At 42.9% G+C, this 19,529-nt stretch overlaps 1 protein-coding gene across 7 annotated transcripts in view; it reads right to left on the reverse strand.

Moving 5' to 3' along the window:
* Window positions 1–6,091: 6,091 nt before the first annotated feature.
* LIMK2 (LIM domain kinase 2) overlaps window positions 6,092–19,529 on the reverse strand; it is a 55,228-nt gene continuing 41,790 nt past the window's right edge. For 5 of the 7 annotated variants that reach the window (XM_077294263.1, XM_077294255.1, XM_077294235.1 and 2 more), the window contains 9 exons: window positions 11,304–11,478; window positions 11,129–11,215; window positions 10,470–10,598; window positions 10,264–10,320; window positions 9,774–9,839; window positions 9,488–9,662; window positions 9,353–9,408; window positions 7,299–7,456; window positions 6,092–7,220 (listed from right to left, as the gene is read on the reverse strand). In XM_077294263.1, the coding sequence (XP_077150378.1) occupies window positions 7,055–7,220; window positions 7,299–7,456; window positions 9,353–9,408; window positions 9,488–9,662; window positions 9,774–9,839; window positions 10,264–10,320; window positions 10,470–10,598; window positions 11,129–11,215; window positions 11,304–11,478 (1,069 nt within the window). In that variant the 3' untranslated portion in view covers window positions 6,092–7,054. The remainder of the gene's footprint in view (window positions 7,221–7,298; window positions 7,457–9,352; window positions 9,409–9,487; window positions 9,663–9,773; window positions 9,840–10,263; window positions 10,321–10,469; window positions 10,599–11,128; window positions 11,216–11,303; window positions 11,479–19,529) is intronic. The other 2 variants (XR_013223704.1, XR_013223706.1) reach the window with 1 other exon arrangement.

The following is a 19,529-nucleotide window of genomic DNA, read 5'->3' on the forward strand; positions in this document are numbered from 1 at the left end:
CTTCCTGTAGCTTTTAATGAGTTCCTGGATCCTGGATGAAGGTATTTTTGACCATTCCTCTTACAAAACAATTCCAGTTCAGTTAAGTTTGATGGTCGCCGAGCATGGACAGCCCTCTTCAAATGATCCCACAGATGTTCAATGATATTCAGGTCTGGGGACTGGGATGGCCATTCCAAAACAATGTAATTGTTCCTCTGCATGAATGCCTGAGTAGATTTGGAGTGGTGTTTTGGATCATTGTCTTGCTGAAAGATCCATCCCCTGCATAACTTCAACTTTGTCACTGATTCATGAACATTATTGTCAAGAATCTGCTGATACTGAGTTGTTCCCTCAACTTTAACAAGATTCCCGGTGCCGGACTTGGCCACACAGCCCCAAAGCATGATGGAACCTCCACCAAATTTTACTGTGGGTAGCAAGTGTTTTTCTTGGAATGCTGTGTTTTTTTGCCGCCATGCATAACGCCTTTTTGTATGACCAAACAACTCAATCTTGGTTTCATCAGTCCACAGGACCTTCTTCCAAAAAGAAATTGGCTTCTCCAAATGTGCTTTTGCATACCTCAGCCGACTATGTTTGTGGCGTGCTTGCAGAAACTGCTTCTTTCGCATCACTCTCCCATACAGCTTCTCCTTGTGCAAAGTGCGTTGTATAGTTGACCGATGCACAGTGATACCATCTGCAGCAAGTTGATGCTGCAGCTCTCTGGAGGTGGTCTGAGGATTGTCCTTGACTGATCTCACCATTCTTCTTCTCTGCCTTTCTGATGTTTTTCTTGGCCTGCCACTTCTGGCCTTAACAAGAACTGTACCTGTGTTCTTCCATTTCCTTACTATGTTCCTCACAGTGGAAATTGACAGGTTAAATCTCTGAGACAGCTTTTTGTATCCTTCCCCTGAACAACTATATTGAATAATCTTTGTTTTCAGATCATTTGACAGTTGTTTTGAGGAGCCCATGATGCCACTCTTCAGAGGAGATTCAAACAGGAGAACAACTTGCAAGTGGCCACTTTAAGTAGCTTTTCTCATGATTGCATACACCTGGCTATGAAGTTCAAAGCTCAATGAGGTTACAAAACCAAAAAAAGTGCTTTAGTAAGTCAGTAAAAAGTAGGTAGGAGTATTTAAAACAAGAAAATAAGGGTGCCCATACTTATGCACCTGTCAAATTTTGTTTGAATGCAGATTGCACATTTTCTGTTAGTACAATAAACCTCATTTCAAGGCAGAAACATTACTGTGTCCAACAGTTATTAGATATATGAAACTGAAATAGCTGTTGCAAAAAAAACAATTTTTATAAAACATTAAGCTTAAGATTAATAGGGGTGCCCAAACTTTTTCATATAACTGTATGGTTACCCATTACCAAGAAGCCAGTATCTAAAGACACTGCTGTAAAACAATGAGTCGTGACATCTGGCCATACCATGGTAGCAGGCTTCAGCTTAAAATGATAAAAATCGGAGTTTCGTTCTAGTGGTTATACAAATATTTACCTCCAAATATTAAATGCAAGATGCACTTATTTGGCTGAGCGCTCATAAGATCTATGGGAGGAAACCAGCATTTTCACAGTGCAGCAGCCATGCACCCCACTTGTTCTATATCGCTACATTTACACCACACTAACGCTGTATTCAAACCCTTATTTTTCTCACCAGGTCATTTATATTTGAAAAACTATAGAAAAATATATTATGACCTACCGCCATTGGAAGCAAACCATAATTTAAGTCCAAGATTTGGTGGGAGGGGAAGCTAATGCATTCCTATGGTGGTCCCAATGGAAGCATCATAAACACAACACATCAAGGAAAAGAAGTACAAATGTAAAATTGAAATTCCAGTTTTCACATAAAAAAATGCAGCAATTATACCATGTGCTATGCAAGAAAGTGGTCTTGAGTGACATTAACTTCCCCCAAAATTGTATTAATTTCTTCTGGTTGAATAAATATGTAACAATCTTCCAGTTGAAATTAATTTACTACAGGAAAGGGGAGACTTAATATGTATAAGGAGTGAGAAGTGCTTCTAACTCATTAAGTGATATCAATCCCAAGGCCTGCTGTGGTTCGAAGGATATAATTGTTCAAGCATCCTGGAAAACCCCCTGAGATATCCTTATTAATTATGTATAATTCTGTATTCCAGAAAAAAATGTGGCATCCTCAGCCACATGCCCATTTACAGAGCAATTCTTTTAGTTGCTTAGTAAATGTAAATAAAAAACCTACTAGCACGATTTAATTATAAAAGTTGTATTGTTGTCCCCATTTTAGTGTTGGTGTTGTAGTCAAGGAAGTTACACTTGCATTCATTCCAACACTGATAGTGAGCTTTCTCTTCACCAGTGTTGTGTTGGCTGGCAACGTTCATTATATAGGCCAGACCCATTCTGTGTTGATGCTGGGGAGATAGAAAAGGGGACTGGCTTAATTTAGGAACTAAGGGTACTTTCACACTAGCGTTTTGCAATACGTCGCAATGCGTCGTTTTGGCGAAAAAACGCATCCTGCAAAGTTGTCTGCAGGACGCGTTTTTTCCCCATTGACTAACATCAGCGACGCACTGACACGTCGCAACCGTCGTGCTTTGGCGGACCGTCGGGACAAAAAAACGCTACATGTAAAGTTTTTTTGTGTGACGTGTCCGCTTTTTCCGACCGCACATGCGCGGCCAGAACTCCGCCCCCTCCTCCCCGCACCTCACAATGGGGCAGCGGATGCGCTGAAAATCAGCATCCGCTGCACCCGTTGTGCAACGCAAACAACGCTAGCGTCGGTACGTCGGCCCAACGCACTGTGACGGGCCGAGTACGACGCTAGTGTGAAAGTAGCCTTAGTCAGGCATCCTGCCCCCTTCATCATGGAGCAGAGGGGGGGGGGGCTCTCTGTGTTGGAACTAATGCAAAAGTAAAGCTTCTTAGACTGTGGGACCTGTACATAAATCGGAATAAGGGGAGTGTGTCAGAGTGGCCGTCTGCTCTCCAGACCAGAGCATGAGAGCAGGTATTTCTATGCAGCCAGTCCGAGCATTGCGTTGCAATCCTCGTCCGAGTTATATTGCAATATGACTCTTTCCTAATGGTGCAGCTTTCATAACTCCAACTTAAAAGGGGTTGTAATATTTGAGCAGGTATAGGTGATAACTTTCTGACTGCTCTGATCAGCCATCGATCCAACTGAAAGGGGCACTTCAGAGCCCCGGCTTTGTGAACCCTAGCAGTAACAAGTGATTACTTTTTCCATAAGACATTAATAATTGCTCAAGTTGGGACAACCCTTTTAGTTACTGCAAATGCTTTAGGACATAGGGACTATGCAATTTTTTTTTTTTTATAAGCCATCACTTTTTTCCCCCCATCTATATAGCCGTATAAGGATGTATTGTTGCAAAATAGTTTATTTGTAAATGGTATATTTTGGAGTTACGGTATATATTTTTTAATAGATTTTACACCATATTTTTTTTTTCTCCGCTGTTTATCATGTGGTAAAAATAACAAATTAACTACTGTATACAGTATGAATTCAAGAATAATCCCCCACCATCCCCAAAAAAGAAATAAATCATTTTTTTTATGAGCACTTTTACGATTTAAAAACAATACAAATTTGTTATTTGGTTTGCAGGACGTGGGTAAAGTTTTAGGCTATGTGCACAAGATGCAGATTTTTTCCGCGCAGAAACGCTGCAGATCTGCACTGTGATCTACAGTACAATGTTATTCAATGGGATAAAAAAAAAAGCTGTGCGGAAAAATCAGTGTGTAATTGCTGCGGATTTCAAAGAAATGCATGTCACTTCTTTTGTGCGGATCTGCAGCGTTTCTGCACCCCTCCATATTAAAAATCCACAGTGGCAAAAACCGCATAAAATCTGCATAAAAACCGCACAAAATCCGCGGCTGCGGATTCTGCCAGGAGATGCGGATTTTGTGCAGAAAATTCTGCACCTCTTTTCCTACGTGTGTACATAGCCTTAGGGTATACACTACCATTCAAAAGTTTAGGGTCACTTAGAAATTTCCTTATAAAAAGCACAGTTTTTTCCAATGAAGCTAACATTAAATGATTCAGAAATACACTCTATATATATTGTTAACTAGATTGTGGGGCCCGATTCTAAAGCATCGGGTATTCTAGAATATGCATGTCCCCGTAGTATGTGATTCGCGGCAGACTGTGCCCGTCGCTGATTGGTCGAGGCAACCTTTATGACATCGTCGCCATGGCAACCATTATGACATCTACGTCGATACTGTGCCCGTCGCTGATTGGTCAAGGCCTGGCGGCCTCGACCAATCAGACGCGGGATTTCCATTATGACATCATCGTCGCCATGCTGTGCCCGTCGCTGATTGGTCGAGGCCTGGCGGCCTCGACCAATCAGACGCGGGATTTCGAGGACAGACAGACAGACGAAAAAACCCTTAGACAATTATATATATAGATGTGGTAAATGACTATTCTAGCTGCAAATGTCTGGTTTGTAATGCAATATCTTCATAGTTGTATAGAGGCCCATTTCCAACAACAATCACTCCAGTGTTCTTATTGGTACTTTGTGTCTGCTAGCAGTGTAAGAAGGCTAATGGATGGTTAGAATACCCTTGAAAACCCTTGTGTAAGTGTATTAGCACAGCTGAAAACAGTTTGGCTGATTAGAGAACCTATAAACCTGACCTTCCTTTGAGCTAATTGGGAATCTGGAGCATTACATTTGTTGGTTCTATTAAACTTTCAAAATGGCCAGGAAAAAAAGAACTTTCATGTGAAACTGAACAGTCTATTCTTGTTCTTAGAAATGAAGGCTATTCCATGCAAGATATTGCCAAGAAACTGGATTTCCTACAATGGTGGAGCACAAACAGGCTCTAACCAGAGTAGAAAGAGAAGTGGGAGGCCCCGCTGCACAACTGAGCAACAAGACAAGTACATTAGTCTGTAGTTTGAGAAATTGAAGCCTCACAGGTCCTCAACTTGCCGCTTCATTAAATAGTACACGCAAAACGCCAGTGTCAACGTCTACAGTAAAGAGGCGACTCCAGGATGCTGGCCTTCAGGGCAGAGTGGCAAAGAAAAAGCCATATCTGAGACTGGTTAATAAAAGGATAAGATTAATATGGGCAAAAGAACACAGACATTGGCCAGAGGAAGATTGGAAAAAAAACATTATGGACAGACGAATCCAATTTTGAGGTGTTTGGATCACACAGAAGAACATTTGTGAGACGCAGAACAACTGAAAGATGCTGGAACAGTGCCTGACACCATCAGTCAAGCATCGTGGAGGTAATGTGATGGTCTGGAGTTGCTTTAGTGCTGGTAAAGTGGGAGATTTGTACAAGGTAAAAGGGATTTTGAATGAGGAAGGCTATCACTCCAGTTTGCAACGCCATGCCATACGCTGTGGACAGCGCTTGACTGGAGCCAGTTTCATCCTACAACAGGACAATGACCCAAAGCACACCTCCAAATTATGCAAGAACTATTTCGGGAAGAAGCAGGCAACTGGTATTCTATCTGTAATGGAGTGGCCAGCGCAGTCACCAGATCTCAGCCCCACTGAGCTGTTTGGGCAGCTTGACTGTATGGTATGCAAAAAGTGCTCATCAAGCCAAACCAACTTGTGGGAGGGGCTTCTGGATGCATGCGGTGAAATTTCTCCAGATTACCTCAGCAAATTAACTGCTAGAATGCCAAAAGTCTGCAATGATGGAATTGCTGCAAAGGGAGCATTCTTTGACGAAAGCGAAGTTTGAAGGAGAAAATTATTGTTTCAAATAAAAATCTTTTTTTCGAACCTTGTCAATATCTGGACTAGATTTTCAATTAACTTGGCAACTCATGTGATTAATAAAAGTATGGGTTTTCATGGAAAACACAAATTGTCTGGGTGACCCTAAACTTTGGAACGGTAGTGTGTGTGTGTGTGTGTGTGTGTGTGTGTGTGTGTGTGTGTGTGTGTGTGTGTGAGTGTATAATTTTATTTTTTAGAATTTTTCTTTGTTTGGGTGGGAGATGCAAAAAACAAAAATACTTGTTTTTGCGGTATTTTATGCACTAAAAAGCAAAACAAGTTAACTTTTTATTTTACAGGTCGGAATGACTTCAGAAGTTCTAAATATTAATTGTTTTATGGTGAACAATTCCCCTAGGAGACTTGAAGCAGCGATTGTGAGGCTCCTAGCTGCCATAAGTGAGGAGTTGAGAGACGGAGCCTCCTACCTCTACCGCTACTGACTACAACATCTAAAGAGTCGAGTGATCGAAGATCACTTTTATTGGTCTCTAATTAGTGATCGCCTCCAACTATAAGCAACAGCCGGAACATTGATACTCTTCAGCACAGAGATCTTTAACCAGAAGCATCATAGGATAAGGCATCACATCAGAAGTCCCTTAAGGCTATGTGCACACGTTGCGGATTAGCCTAAGGAATTTTTTGTGCAGATTCTGAATCTTGGCAGAAAACGCAGGTGCGGATTTGTCACGTTTTTTGTGCGGATTTTTTGCAGATTTTACCCCTGCGGATCTCTATAATGGAATGGGTACAAAAACGCTGCAGATCCGCAAAAAAAGAAGTGACATGCTACTTTTAATCTGCAGCGTTCCGCACGGAATTTTCCGCACCATTAGCACAGTGTTTTTTTTTTCTCATTGATTTACATTGTACTATAAATCACTTGCGGATCTGCAGCGTTTCTGCAGGGTAAAAAACGCAGGAAATTCGCAACGTGTGCACATACCCTAAAAGTAGCATGTGGAGGCCACTAAGGAATTAACTATATTTGTTTTTTAAATGAAACTATCAAAGAACTTATGCTCTATGACAACCCCTATATGATGGCGATATCGCTTCAAGGATTGTAGAAACATGTACATGGCTTTGGCCCCTATCATGCAGACTAATTAACTGTGTAATCAATTAACCATCAACATACAAAAAAAATAAACTATGACCACAGAGAAAGACCCATAATGTAACATTTTCACATGTAAGAAAATGGTGGTAATTGATACAGCCATCTTCTGAGATCATTGGCTTATGCTATCCACCAGAGAGGGTTGTTCTTTTATCAGGCCATATTGCAGCCTCAAGTTGTGCTCCATAAACTCGAGTTCGGAGGGTAAAGGGATTGCTAGCTCCCCCAAAAACAGAGATATAGCTGTAAGTGTATCATGAAGATATGCAAAGTCTGGCCTATGGAAAAAAAGAGAAACAGGGTTGTAAGCCAAAAGGAATGACAATAAAATAAAAGGTAGAAGAGGGACTTATTACCTTAGGTCAGGTTCAAGTTGACAGCAGGACGTTGCAAGGGGGTAAAAGCCCGAGGGACAATCCTCTGAAACAAATTTCTCCCAGAACAGGCGGACATTCAATCCATAGTCAATTGTGCGTGGTAGGCAATCTGGATCAGCATACACTTGCCCAATAATCTGGAAAATAAAAGTGTTCCTTTTAGCTCTCTAAGGAAGAACTAACGATTCATACATGAAATATAAGGGTAAGAGCACAAACTTGAATACTACAGAGCACTTGAAGGCACAGGAGCTAGCGACAAGGTATTTCAGCCATTTTGATTGATAGGACACCAGGGCTGAAGAGGCTAAAAATAAGAACTTTCAGAATACTACTTATTGATTTTGCTTCTTACTGCGCCATGGCACACTCCCAATGTCTCCTTTTTACTGCCAAGACAATGACCGTGGGCCAAAAAAAAAACACATTTTATCCATTGCAAAGTCAAAGGTCAGGGCATGGACCTTGTTTTTTTTTATTCTTTTTGGAAACCTGAACCAAATTTCTTTAAAAAGCAAAACACATTTAAGGCAGCAACAATGCCCATTTCTACTTTTATAACTGAAACCTAAGCATCAATACAGTTTGTAAACTTCACCAATAAGATCTGTCTCACAAACATTGTGCCTTTGAAAAAAAAAAAAATAGCCTTTTCTACAAAGAAAAAAAAACAACAAAAAAAAAGCCCTGCCCTCATACAGCTGTGTTGATGGAAAAAAATGAAGTCACAACACTCCAAATACAGTGACACAAAAATTAAAAAACATGTACTCTTTAACCTATTTCCTACATAGGTACATCTTATTTGGGAAGACGTTCCAGTTCATGGACATAAATGAGCTCGTGTGCCCAGAGTGACAACCACGAGAGCTCAGATTAATTCACAATTGAGCTCTTGCAACTAATATGTCAGGTAGAAAAAAACATTTTTTTCAAAAAGGTTCTAACATGTTAAAGTAGCAAAAACAAACAAAAAAACCTAAATCTGGCATCGTAGTAATCGTAGACTTAAACGATAAAGCGGTCTTCTAACTTTCACCACATCCCCTGTAGACTGTGAGCCCTCGCGGGCAGGGTCCTCTCTCCTCCTGTACTTGTGTGTGCCTTGTATTGCTCATGTTTATTGTACTTGTCTATGTTTGCCCCTTTTTCACATGTAATGCGCCATGGAATAAATGGCGCTATAAAAATGAATAATAATAATTCATGGTAGAAAAAAAATACAAAACATTTTTTTTTTTTTGAACTGCTGTGTTTTTGTTCATTCCCATGTCCAAAAATTAAAGTAAGCCACGATTCACATTGTAGAGCACAGGATAAATGAGTTCTTACGTTGGGGGTTTCTAACTAAATTTCCAAAGTACACGATTCAGACAATTGCCCCTGCAGAATATTCACTTTAATGAGGCAGATGGAGACACTTTGGCCATATGGCCTATGTTACAGCAGTGTCCCGTCATAGCATACACAAAAACATAGTCAATCACCTCTAAAAATGATGGACACTGCTGGAACTGAAGCGATCTGGAGTCTGAAGTGACTCAGTCTGCCATATTATAATGAAAGGTTCTGTCAGAGTTTCTGTCTAATTCACTTTAGTGATGTTTATGAAAACTAGACATATAGCAAATGTTATGTAACTTATTGGAGAATGGGAGCTGATCTGCAGTACCGGCAGTAGCCACGACACAGTGAACGGAGCTGTGCTAGTCTACTCCATACACCGAGGACATTTGGCCACTTCTGAATGTGAGATCGGCTGATCGGTGGGGGTCTCAGATGCCATACCCTGATCGATCTCATGCTGATAATCTCTAAGTCATTAATATGAAAGTAGTCAACACATTTTTTTAATTATGCATTATTAATTTTACTATATTCTGATGGTCAGTGTGATTGCGATGACAAAAACTTCCTTTTACGAGTTTTTTTTTTTTGCATAATAAAATTAGTTGTTCTTGTGTCCCAAAATTCTAAAAGAAAAAAAAATGCAAATGTTGGGGGATTCTACCGCTGAATAGTTGTCTTCATACCTCACACAGGACAATCCCAAATGAAAACACGTCCACCTTCTCATCATACTGTTTACCTAGTGTTAAATAATAGAGTAAAATCAATATGTGCACTATTATTGTTACTGGTTTTCTTACACAAAAAGGTTTAGATACCATTTAACATTTCTGGTGCCATCCAATATGGGTTGCCAACCACAGTATAACGCTTCCGGCGGTCAGTCTTCCGTAGTGTTCTCTTTTTTGTGGGTGGCTTTTCTGGAGGTGGCCTAGGTTTCTCTTCCACAATAAGCCTGGAAAGGCCAAAATCGGCTACTACCACAGTGCCATCCTACAAGAATTGGGCACAAACTAGCTGTGAAGATTTATACACAGGAAAAATAAAAAGTGGAACTAGAGAGAGAGCAACAGGGGATAAATTCTGCTGAAAATGAAACATTACCAGTTTGATGAGACAGTTGTGCGAGTTGAGATCTCTATGGATGATACTCATAGAGTGAAGATATGCCTAAAAAGAAAATTACATATTTCTAACATTAGTTTAAAGGGGTATAACCATCTTTTAAAGCGATATAGCTAGGATGTGATTTTTGAGGGTCTGTTTTCTGGCCCATCGGTCCTGAGAATAAAAAAAAGTTGCCAGGCTCATTTAGCATTGCGTGCCCTTCACAGCTTTGCGCTTGTCTCGGATGTGCAGGGAAATGCAGCGTGGCCCCATCTCCCTACATGGGTCAGGAGCCCACCGTTGTGTAGGGAACACTAACAATGTTATGTCAGTGTTGCCCCTTCATTCTCAGGATCGGAGTGGGTCCTAGAGGTAAGGCTGCCACAGATCATAAAGTGAAGCCACAGGAATAGCCTCATGCGGTCACCAATAGAAGAATACCCCTTTAAACTCATAACAAAATAACTGGAAGAGAGTTAAAACTTACCATGCCGCATGAAATGTCCTTGGAAAAAGAGACCTTCTGCTGCCAAGGACATGTGTCCTAAACAAGGCAGGATGGAGGGGAGGAAATAAAAACCTTGTCAGAATTATCCATTATTAGTATTAAACTATAAAAAATGTTTACTCAAAACCTAAATATTTACTGCAAGAAAACTATTCTAACTAGAAAGGTTGTTCACTGGGGCTCACCCCTCTTAGGAAATCCTTCAGGGTGCCACATTCTATAAATTCAGTCAGCAGGTTCAGCCTCCGATCCTTATAGAGAACCCCAATAAAACGCAGAACATTAGGATGATCCAGGGACCGCATGACCTTCACCTGGGGGATAGAAAAGATAAAGTAACAAACTTGTATTCGGGTTGACAAATTAACCCGTCAATGCCTGGGTCGTTTTATTTACATTTTGCGTTTTTTTTCCCCTTTCCCTTCTTTCAAGAGGCATAACTCTTTTACATGCTGACATAACCATATGAGAGCCTGTTTTCTGTAGGACGAGTTGTAGTTTTCAATAACGCTCATTAATAATTCACCGGAGTATCAAGATGAAAGCGACAAGTGCCTTCAGCAGGAAGCCAGTGCGCGCTCAAGCACCATCATCCTTGCCGTTCCAGAGATTGACAGTGGCATCTAAATAGTTAACTGCAGCGAGAGGAGCTCAGCTCTGGCCATGGCTGTTACACACAGATGCCCTCTATTAAATTTACCAGGCATCTGCAGCGTTAGAAACTGGCTCAGCTCTTGGCGCACTCCACACAACCCGACCCGCTCATGACAAATATATCCGTTAAGGGGTTAAAAACTACAACCAGAATATAAGTACTACAGACCAGATCCTTTATCCTACGTACCTCAGTAAGGAATGTTTTTTGTGTCTGTTCATCAAACTGTATCAACTCTTTCATAACCATCACTTTGCCAGTGGCTCTATGTATGACCTGTAGGGCCAAAGAATACAGCGCAATATAGTAAGCTGTGTCCGCAGGATGCAAAAGACACTTTACAAATATAACTTTTAAAAATGACCTTTATAGCTCGACCAAAGAAACCTTTCCCTAGTTCTTCACCGTGAAGAAGTTCACATGGTCGGAAGATCTGCTGAGGTCCACCTACGGCACAGCGAAGGGACTCTGACCGAGACACATAACGGGTGTCTTTGGGAGAGCAGGGTCCAGAGCAGCGAGTGTTGCTGTTGCTGCGCCTAAACAAAAAGATGCGTCAACGCCTTTATTGAGAACACACTTAAAACTGGAGAGACACATGGACATCTACTCAAAGGTATGATCTGCTCTAACAATATTTTTCTTAAAGGGAACCTGACAGGTCCTCCATGCCCACCTACATTTGTATACTCTATAAATGCCCTGCCTGACCAGCCCTTTATCCTGGATTAACAGATGTTTAAAAAAGTATTTTTTACAGTCCATTTTTAGCATGCAAATAATCTTTTGACTAGTGGATGGGGCGTTTGTTTCCCGAGATTAGTCGTCCCACTCAGCATGTTATCTCGCCCCTGTGGGCGTATTAACATGATTTGCAAGAGCCCACGTCCTCAATTGCTCTCTGCAAATCCCATGCATACATGCAACATTCTTTCCTACAGGTCATTGCTCCTCTGAGGCTGGGTGTACGCTTCCTTGCTTCAAAGACGTACTGTGCATGTCCAGAAGCGAAGAAGCTCTGTTCCTGGCTGATTTTCGGCTCCTCCATGGACATTGGCATCACCTTTGCTCCCAGACATGCGCAATGCTCCTCTAAACCCAGGAAGAGTACACCCGGCTTCAGAGGCGTTATGACATGTAGGCAAGAAAGTTGGGAGATTTGCAGAAAGCAGGCAATGACGAGAGCTCTTACAATTCAGGTTATTATGCCCACAAGGGCGTGATTTCATGCCCAGCAGGACAACTAGTCTGGGAAAACTATCGCCCATCGACTAGTCAAAAGTAAATTTTCATCTTAAAAATGGACTGTAAAAAACAGTAATTAGACTTACTGGTAATTGTATTTCCAGGAATCCATCCTGACAGCACACTGGAGGACGTCCTTCTTAGCCATGATGGGACAGGAAACACGAGAGGTTAAAAGGACCCTCCCCCTACCACCCTTCAGTGTTTTTCCAAAGTAACACATCTGGATGGATGCAAACACAAGTTTTATTACAACAAAATAATCAATCATACAAATGTTACATCACATAAGTATAAAGATCAAACAATAGGGAGGGAACTAACAGTGCTGTCAGGATGGATTCCTGGAAATACAATTACCAGTAAGTCTAATTACTGTTTTCCAGGTCACCACCTGACAGCACACTGGAGAAATACCAAAGGAGAATGGTATTTAGGGTGGGACCACTGCTTGAAGTACCTTTCTACCAAAGGCCAACTGAGGCGAAACTACATCTAGTTTATAGTGTTTAGAAAAGGTACTAAGATTAGACCATGATGCAGCTCTACAGATCTGGTCTGCCGTAGCCCCCCCTTTCTCCGCCCATGATGTGGCCATGGCCCTAGATGAGTGGGCTTTAAGATTAACCGGGGAATTTAGACCTTTAGCTTTGTAGGCTAAATCAATTGTGGACTTTATCCACCGTGCGATAGTCGCTTTAGACGCTTTTTTCCCCTTATTTGAACCCCTGAACTGAATGAACAAGTTATTGTCCTGTCTCCAGGGTCTAGATAGATCAAGGTACCTGAGTACTGATTCTCTTACATCAAGGTTATGAAAAAATCTTTCTTTTTGATTTTTAGGGAATTGGCAAAAAGACGGTAAAACAATCTCCTGATTCATATTAGTATCAGAAACGACCTTAGGGAGAAAGGCCGGATCAAGTCTTAGTACTATTTTATCATCAAAGATCTGTAAATACGGGTTCTGTACCGAAAGAGCCTGTAGTTCCCCCAATCTTTTTGCCGATGTGATCGCAACTAAAAACGCGGTTTTAAGAGAGAGTTTGTTAATGTCTATGTCTCCCGTTATATCCCAGGACTGATCACACAGAAAATTCAGGACCAGATTAAGATCCCACGGCGGGACTGATTTCCTAATGAATGGCCTTAGCCTCTGGACTGCTCTAGAGAATCGACTAATCCAGGGGTGGGTAGATAACGAAAAATCAAAAAATACACTTAGGGCCGCTATCTGTACTCTTAATGTACTTGGTCTAAGGCCTTTTTGAAATCCTGACTGCAAGAAGTCAAGAATTTTTGGGATATCTGGATGGTCAGTATCAACTGTCATCTTCCCACAGAATCCACAGAATGTTTTCCATATTTTTGTGTAGATGGCAGATGTCACCGGCTTTCTGCTGGCTTGAAGGGTAGAAATGACGTCATCTGAAAGACCTTTTGCCCTCAAGACCTTCCGTTCAGGATCCAAGCTGCCAACTGAAGCGCTCCTGGGTTCTGGTGTAGAACTGGACCTTGTAGAAGAAGATCCTTTCTCTCTGGTAGCCGGAGGGGTTCTTCCACTGATAATCTTCTTAACATTGGAAACCAACTTCGTTTCGGCCAGTGAGGAGCTATGAGGATGACTTTGGCCCCATCCTCGCAGATTTTCCTGAGTGTTCTTGGAATCAAGGCCAGAGGTGGAAACGCATACAGGAGACCGACGTTCCAGGGTTGTGACAGGGCATCGATCGCCGCTGGGCTCTCCCAGGGGTTTAGGGAGTAAAAGGTTTTGACTTTTGCGTTTTGCTTTGTAGCAAATAGATCCACAGTCGGCTTCCCCCAACGATGACAAAGATCCCTGAATACTTCGGCGTTTAGTTCCCACTCTGTAGGGGATACACTTTTCCTGCTCAGGAAATCCGCCAACTGGTTCTTGGATCCCTCCAGATGTACAGCCGAGATTGACCGCACCGACTTTTCTGCCCACTTGAAGATCTGTTCCGCTAGATCTTGTAATGCCAGATGTCTTGGGCCCCCCTGATGTCGAAGGAAGGCTACGGTCGTCGTATTGTCCGAGAAGATTTTTACATGCTTGTTCTTCAGCAAATGTTGTGCCGCCGTTAAGACCTTCCAAACCGCATGCAACTCTCTGTGGTTTGATGATTTCTTGCTGTCCTTTCTTTCCCAACGACCTTGGAAATATCTTCCCAGGACATGACCTCCCCAACCTTCCTGACTTGCGTCTGTCGTGACTGACACACTCGGGGTTTGAAGCCATGGTACTCCCAGCCGGAGATTTTTGGAGAGAGTCCACCACACCAGAGACCTCTTGATCTGAAAAGAAAGATTCAGTCTTTGATTTAAAGAATTTTGCCTTCTGTTCCAGCTCCTCAGCACTCCATGCTGAAGCTGCCGGGAATGAAACTGGCTCCATCTCACGCAAGGGATGCAGGCCGTCATTAATCCCAGGATTATCATCCCGTCTCTGATCGTATTTCGGCCTCGGGAGAAATGATGGACCTTTTTCACTATTCCCTTTAGCCTGTCTTCCGGAAGGTAGGACATCCTTGTTTCTGAGTCGAGCATGACTCCTAGGAATTTTATTCTGGATTTCGGTATTAAATCTGACTTCTTCCAATTTATGATCCAACCGAGACTCTCTAGAGTGGAGATGAGGAACTGACAGTTGATTCTGAGCTGGCTTACTGACTCTGCCGCTACCAAAAAGTCGTCCAGATAAGGGATTACCATCAAATCCTGATTTCTCAGATATGCGACTACCTCTACCATAAGTTTCGTAAAAACCCTGGGAGCCGACGCCAGGCCGAAGGGGAGACAGCGAAATTGAAAATGATAGATCTTCCCCTCCATGTTTACCGCGAACCTCAGGAACTTTTGATGGTTTAAGTAAATGGGAACATGGTAATATGCACTCTTTAGGTCTAGAGTGCACATTACCATACCCCTTCCCAACAGAGGAATGGTAGATCGAATTGACTCCATTTTGAATCTTTTGTATACCACCCAGTTGTTTAGGTGCTTCAGATTTATTATCGTTCTCGACTCTCCCGATGGTTTTGTTATTGAGAAGAGATTTGAGTAATGACCTCTGTACTCTTCTTGGGAGGGGACCGGAACAATTGCCGCCATTTTTAAGAGGTCCTGTATATCCGACCACATGGGGGATGACGATTTTAGATGTGTGCTGGACACTAGAAATCTTTCGGGCGGAAGGGAGGAAAATTCGATTTTGTACCCTTGGGACACCACCTGTAACACCCAAGGACTCGTTGTTATTTCCCTCCAACCTTCTAGGAATCCGGCTAGCCGACCCCCTACTCTGATGGCGTCATTTTCTATGGTAGCTAGACCTCTGACCTGAGTAACTCGAGTCTTTGGTTTTGGGTCTACTGTCTCCCCCTTTTTGGTAGCTCCATCTACCTTGCTTCCCTTTACCCCTGTAATCCTGTTTCTGATTATAGCGGGGTCTCCGAAAGGGCTGGAATTTTTTAGGCTTTTCTTCGGGGAACCCCTTTTTTACATCTGAGGCTTTCTCTAAGATATCGTCGAGGACCGGTCCGAAGACCCTGCCCCCAGAGAAGGGTATGGAACATAATTTATTTTTGGAGTGCATATCACCCGACCAGCTTTTGAGCCAAATAGCTCTTCGGGCCGCATTAGAGAGGGATTGACCTCTAGCCGCAAATCTAACCGTTTCCGCAGATGCGTCTGCAAAAAAGGCGGTTGCCAATTTTAACAGAGGCAGAGATTTTAGGATAGTATCTCTAGGAGTTTTGGCTATTAATTGATCCTGAAGATCATTTAGCCACAGGTCCATGGAGCGAGCCACTGATGTTGCTGCGATATTAGCTCCGATAACCGCCGAAGAAGTCTCCCAGGCCCGTTTCAAAAGTCCATCTGCCTTTCTGTCCATGGGCTCTTTTAAATTGGAAGAGTCCTCAAAGGGGATTGAGGTTCTTTTAGACACTTTAGCCAATGGAATGTCTATTTTAGGAATATCGACCCATTCCTTAACTTCCTCCGGGTCAAACGGCAAGCGGAGTCGGAAATCTTTAGGGATAGTCAATCTCTTCTCCGCCTCTTCCCATTCATCCAGAATCATGGATCTGATATGGGAATTTACTGGAAACACCTTCGCAGTCTGTGAGCGCAGGCCACCAAACATTTCATCTTGAACCGAACAAGATGGTTGTGGATCCTCTATCTGCATAGTATGCCGCACAGCCTCCAACAGTTCTCCTGTGTCTGCTGCTGAGAATAAGTATTTTCTCCCTCTCTCTGGAGGGTCTCTGCTCTCCTCTTCTTCCTCTATATCCGATACAACAGATAACGAGTCTTCCGAAGAGTAATCAATCCTCTGCCTTTTGCTCGGTCTCTCTGAAGGTGAGGCTTGAGGTAGTACCAGACCTGATACAGAAGCCTGGACCTCCTCTCTTATCATGGCTCTCATATTTGACATAAGAGAAGCCTGCTCCTCTCCTATGATTTTGCAGGTGCATGCTTCACATAGGGGTTTCTGCCAGGTATCTTTCAGCTTGGCTGCACAAATAGGACATTTCCTGCTTTTGCCCAGCTTCTTTAACGATTTTTCTGGTAAAGGGGCCGCCTATAGAAAAATAACAAACTCTAGCACATGCTCCGGGTTTTTTTTTTTTTTTTTTTAGTATCCATAATCCCGGCCCTGCTCTACTTACTGGCGCTGTGGACTCCTGTCCTTCTCTAGCTGCGTCCTCCATGATGCACCGGAGAACGCTTACTGCACATACCTTATATTTCTGCTCATCTCTTCATCTGTACCGCGCTCCTGCGCTCACTACCGCTTCCTGTTTCGGAGACGCCGCCCGCCCCCCTCAGCCGCACACCGGAAGTGACGCGCGGCCGGAAAGAGAGGATGGTGCAGCGGGAATTTCCTTCCCCCATGCCGGCCGCATGGAGACGCCGACATCTGCAGAGGCCACCGGCAGGATCGCATGCACCAGGGGGCGTGACGGAAGGATCGAGAGCCCCCGGCAGGGGGAAGCGATCCTCATACCAGGAGCAGCGCTACACTGGTAGGCAGAGGGACCCTCGGGCGGGTGTCAGCCAGCGGGTGCCTCATGGAGGGAAGGGTGAGGCAAAGCCCCCCCGATCCACATCCCCCCGCACAGAACGGTAGCTTCCTCTCGCCGTTCCTATCCATAATGGGACAGGAAAAACACTGAAGGGTGGTAGGGGGAGGGTCCTTTTAACCTCTCATGTTTCCTGTCCCATCATGGCTAAGAAGGACGTCCTCCAGTGTGCTGTCAGGTGGTGACCTGGAAAGACTTTTTTTTAAACTTCTATTTATGTGTCAAACAGTATAAAGGGCTGGTTAGGTAGGGTATTTAGAAAGGAATAGAAAAATGCTGATGGGCTGAAGGGCATGGGGGATTTGTCAGGTTCCCTATAAGTGCTTTTTTTCGTATAAAAAAAAAAAAATAGATTAACAACATTAAACGGATCTGTATGTACACTGTGAATAAAATAATGGTGCACAAACAGCACAAGAAAAAATAAAATATTCAGTGACGTGGAGAATCAATGTGGAGTAAAAACAGGACAGGCGAAACATGAGAAGACGGCAGCTAGGGGATTAGAAAACCTGGATTAATGGTTTCCATACCAAAGGAAGTAACTATAAAAGATAAGAGTGCAGAATAATGTAACGTGTAATTAAATTCTAACCGGATATTTATCAGAATTTGGGCGGTTAAAGGGTTTCCGCACTTGGAAAGAAGCTGGTATTAGTAGGATTGGGCAGTTGGTGTCTCAGGGTAAACTTAGGACTTTTGAAGATCTTCAGGAGGAATTTCAATTACCACGGGCTGAATTATATCAATATGGTTGCATCTCTCATGCATACAGTGGGGCAAAAAAGTATTTAGTCATTCAGCAATAGTGCAAGTTCCACCACTTAAAAAGATGAGGCGTCTGTAATTTACATCATAGGTAGACCTCAACTATGGGAGACAAACTGAGAAATAAAAATCCAGAAAATCACATTGTCTTTTTTTATCATTTTATTTGCATATTATGGTGGAAAATAAGTATTTGGTCAGAAACAAACAATCAAGATTTCTGGCTCTCACAGACCTGTAACTTCTTCTTTAAGAGTCTCCTCTTTCCTCCACTCATTACCTGTAGTAATGGCAGCTGTTTAAACTTGTTATCAGTATAAAAAGACACCTGTGCACACCCTCAAACAGTCTGACTCCAAACTCCACTATGGTGAAGACCAAAGAGCTGTCAAAGGACACCAGAAACAAAATTGTAGCCCTGCACCAGGCTGGGAAGACTGAATCTGCAATAGCCAACCAGCTTGGAGGGAAGAAATCAACAGTGGGAGCAATAATTAGAAAATGGAAGACATTCAAGACCACTGATAATCTCCCTCGATCTGGGGCTCCACGCAAAATCCCACCCCGTAGGGTCAGAATGATCACAAGAACGGTGAGCAAAAATCCCAGAACCACGCGGGGTGACCTAGTGAATGAACTGCAGAGAGCTGGGACCAATGTAACAAGGCCTACCATAAGTAACACACTACGCCACCATGGACTCAGATCCTGCAGTGCCAGACGTGTCCCACTGCTTAAGCCAGTACATGTCCGGGCCCGTCTGAAGTTTGCTAGAGAGCATTTGGATGATCCAGAGGAGTTTTGGGAGAATGTCCTATGGTCTGATGAAACCAAACTGGAACTGTTTGGTAGAAACACAACTTGTCGTGTTTGGAGGAAAAAGAATACTGAGTTGCATCCATCAAACACCATACCTACTGTAAAGCATGGTGGAAACATCATGCTTTGGGGCTGTTTCTCTGCAAAGGGGCCAGGACGACTGATCCGGGTACATGAAAGAATGAATGGGGCCATGTATCGTGACATTTTGAGTGCAAACCTCCTTCCATCAGCAAGGGCATTGAAGATGAAACGTGGCTGGGTCTTTCAACATGACAATGATCCAAAGCACACCGCCAGGGCAACGAAGGAGTGGCTTCGTAAGAAGCATTTCAAGGTCCTGGAGTGGCCTAGCCAGTCTCCAGATCTCAACCCTATAGAAAACCTTTGGAGGGAGTTGAAAGTCCGTGTTGCCAAGCGAAAAGCCAAAAACATCACTGCTCTAGAGGAGATCTGCATGGAGGAATGGGCCAACATACCAACAACAGTGTGTGGCAACCTTGTGAAGACTTACAGAAAACGTTTGACCTCTGTCATTGCCAACAAAGGATATATTACAAAGTATTGAGATGAAATTTTGTTTCTGACCAAATACTTATTTTCCACCATAATATGCAAATAAAATGATAAAAAACAGACAATGTGAT

The sequence above is a fragment of the Ranitomeya variabilis genome, chromosome 1, assembly GCF_051348905.1.
Source record: "Ranitomeya variabilis isolate aRanVar5 chromosome 1, aRanVar5.hap1, whole genome shotgun sequence".
Taxonomy (NCBI): domain Eukaryota; kingdom Metazoa; phylum Chordata; class Amphibia; order Anura; family Dendrobatidae; genus Ranitomeya; species Ranitomeya variabilis.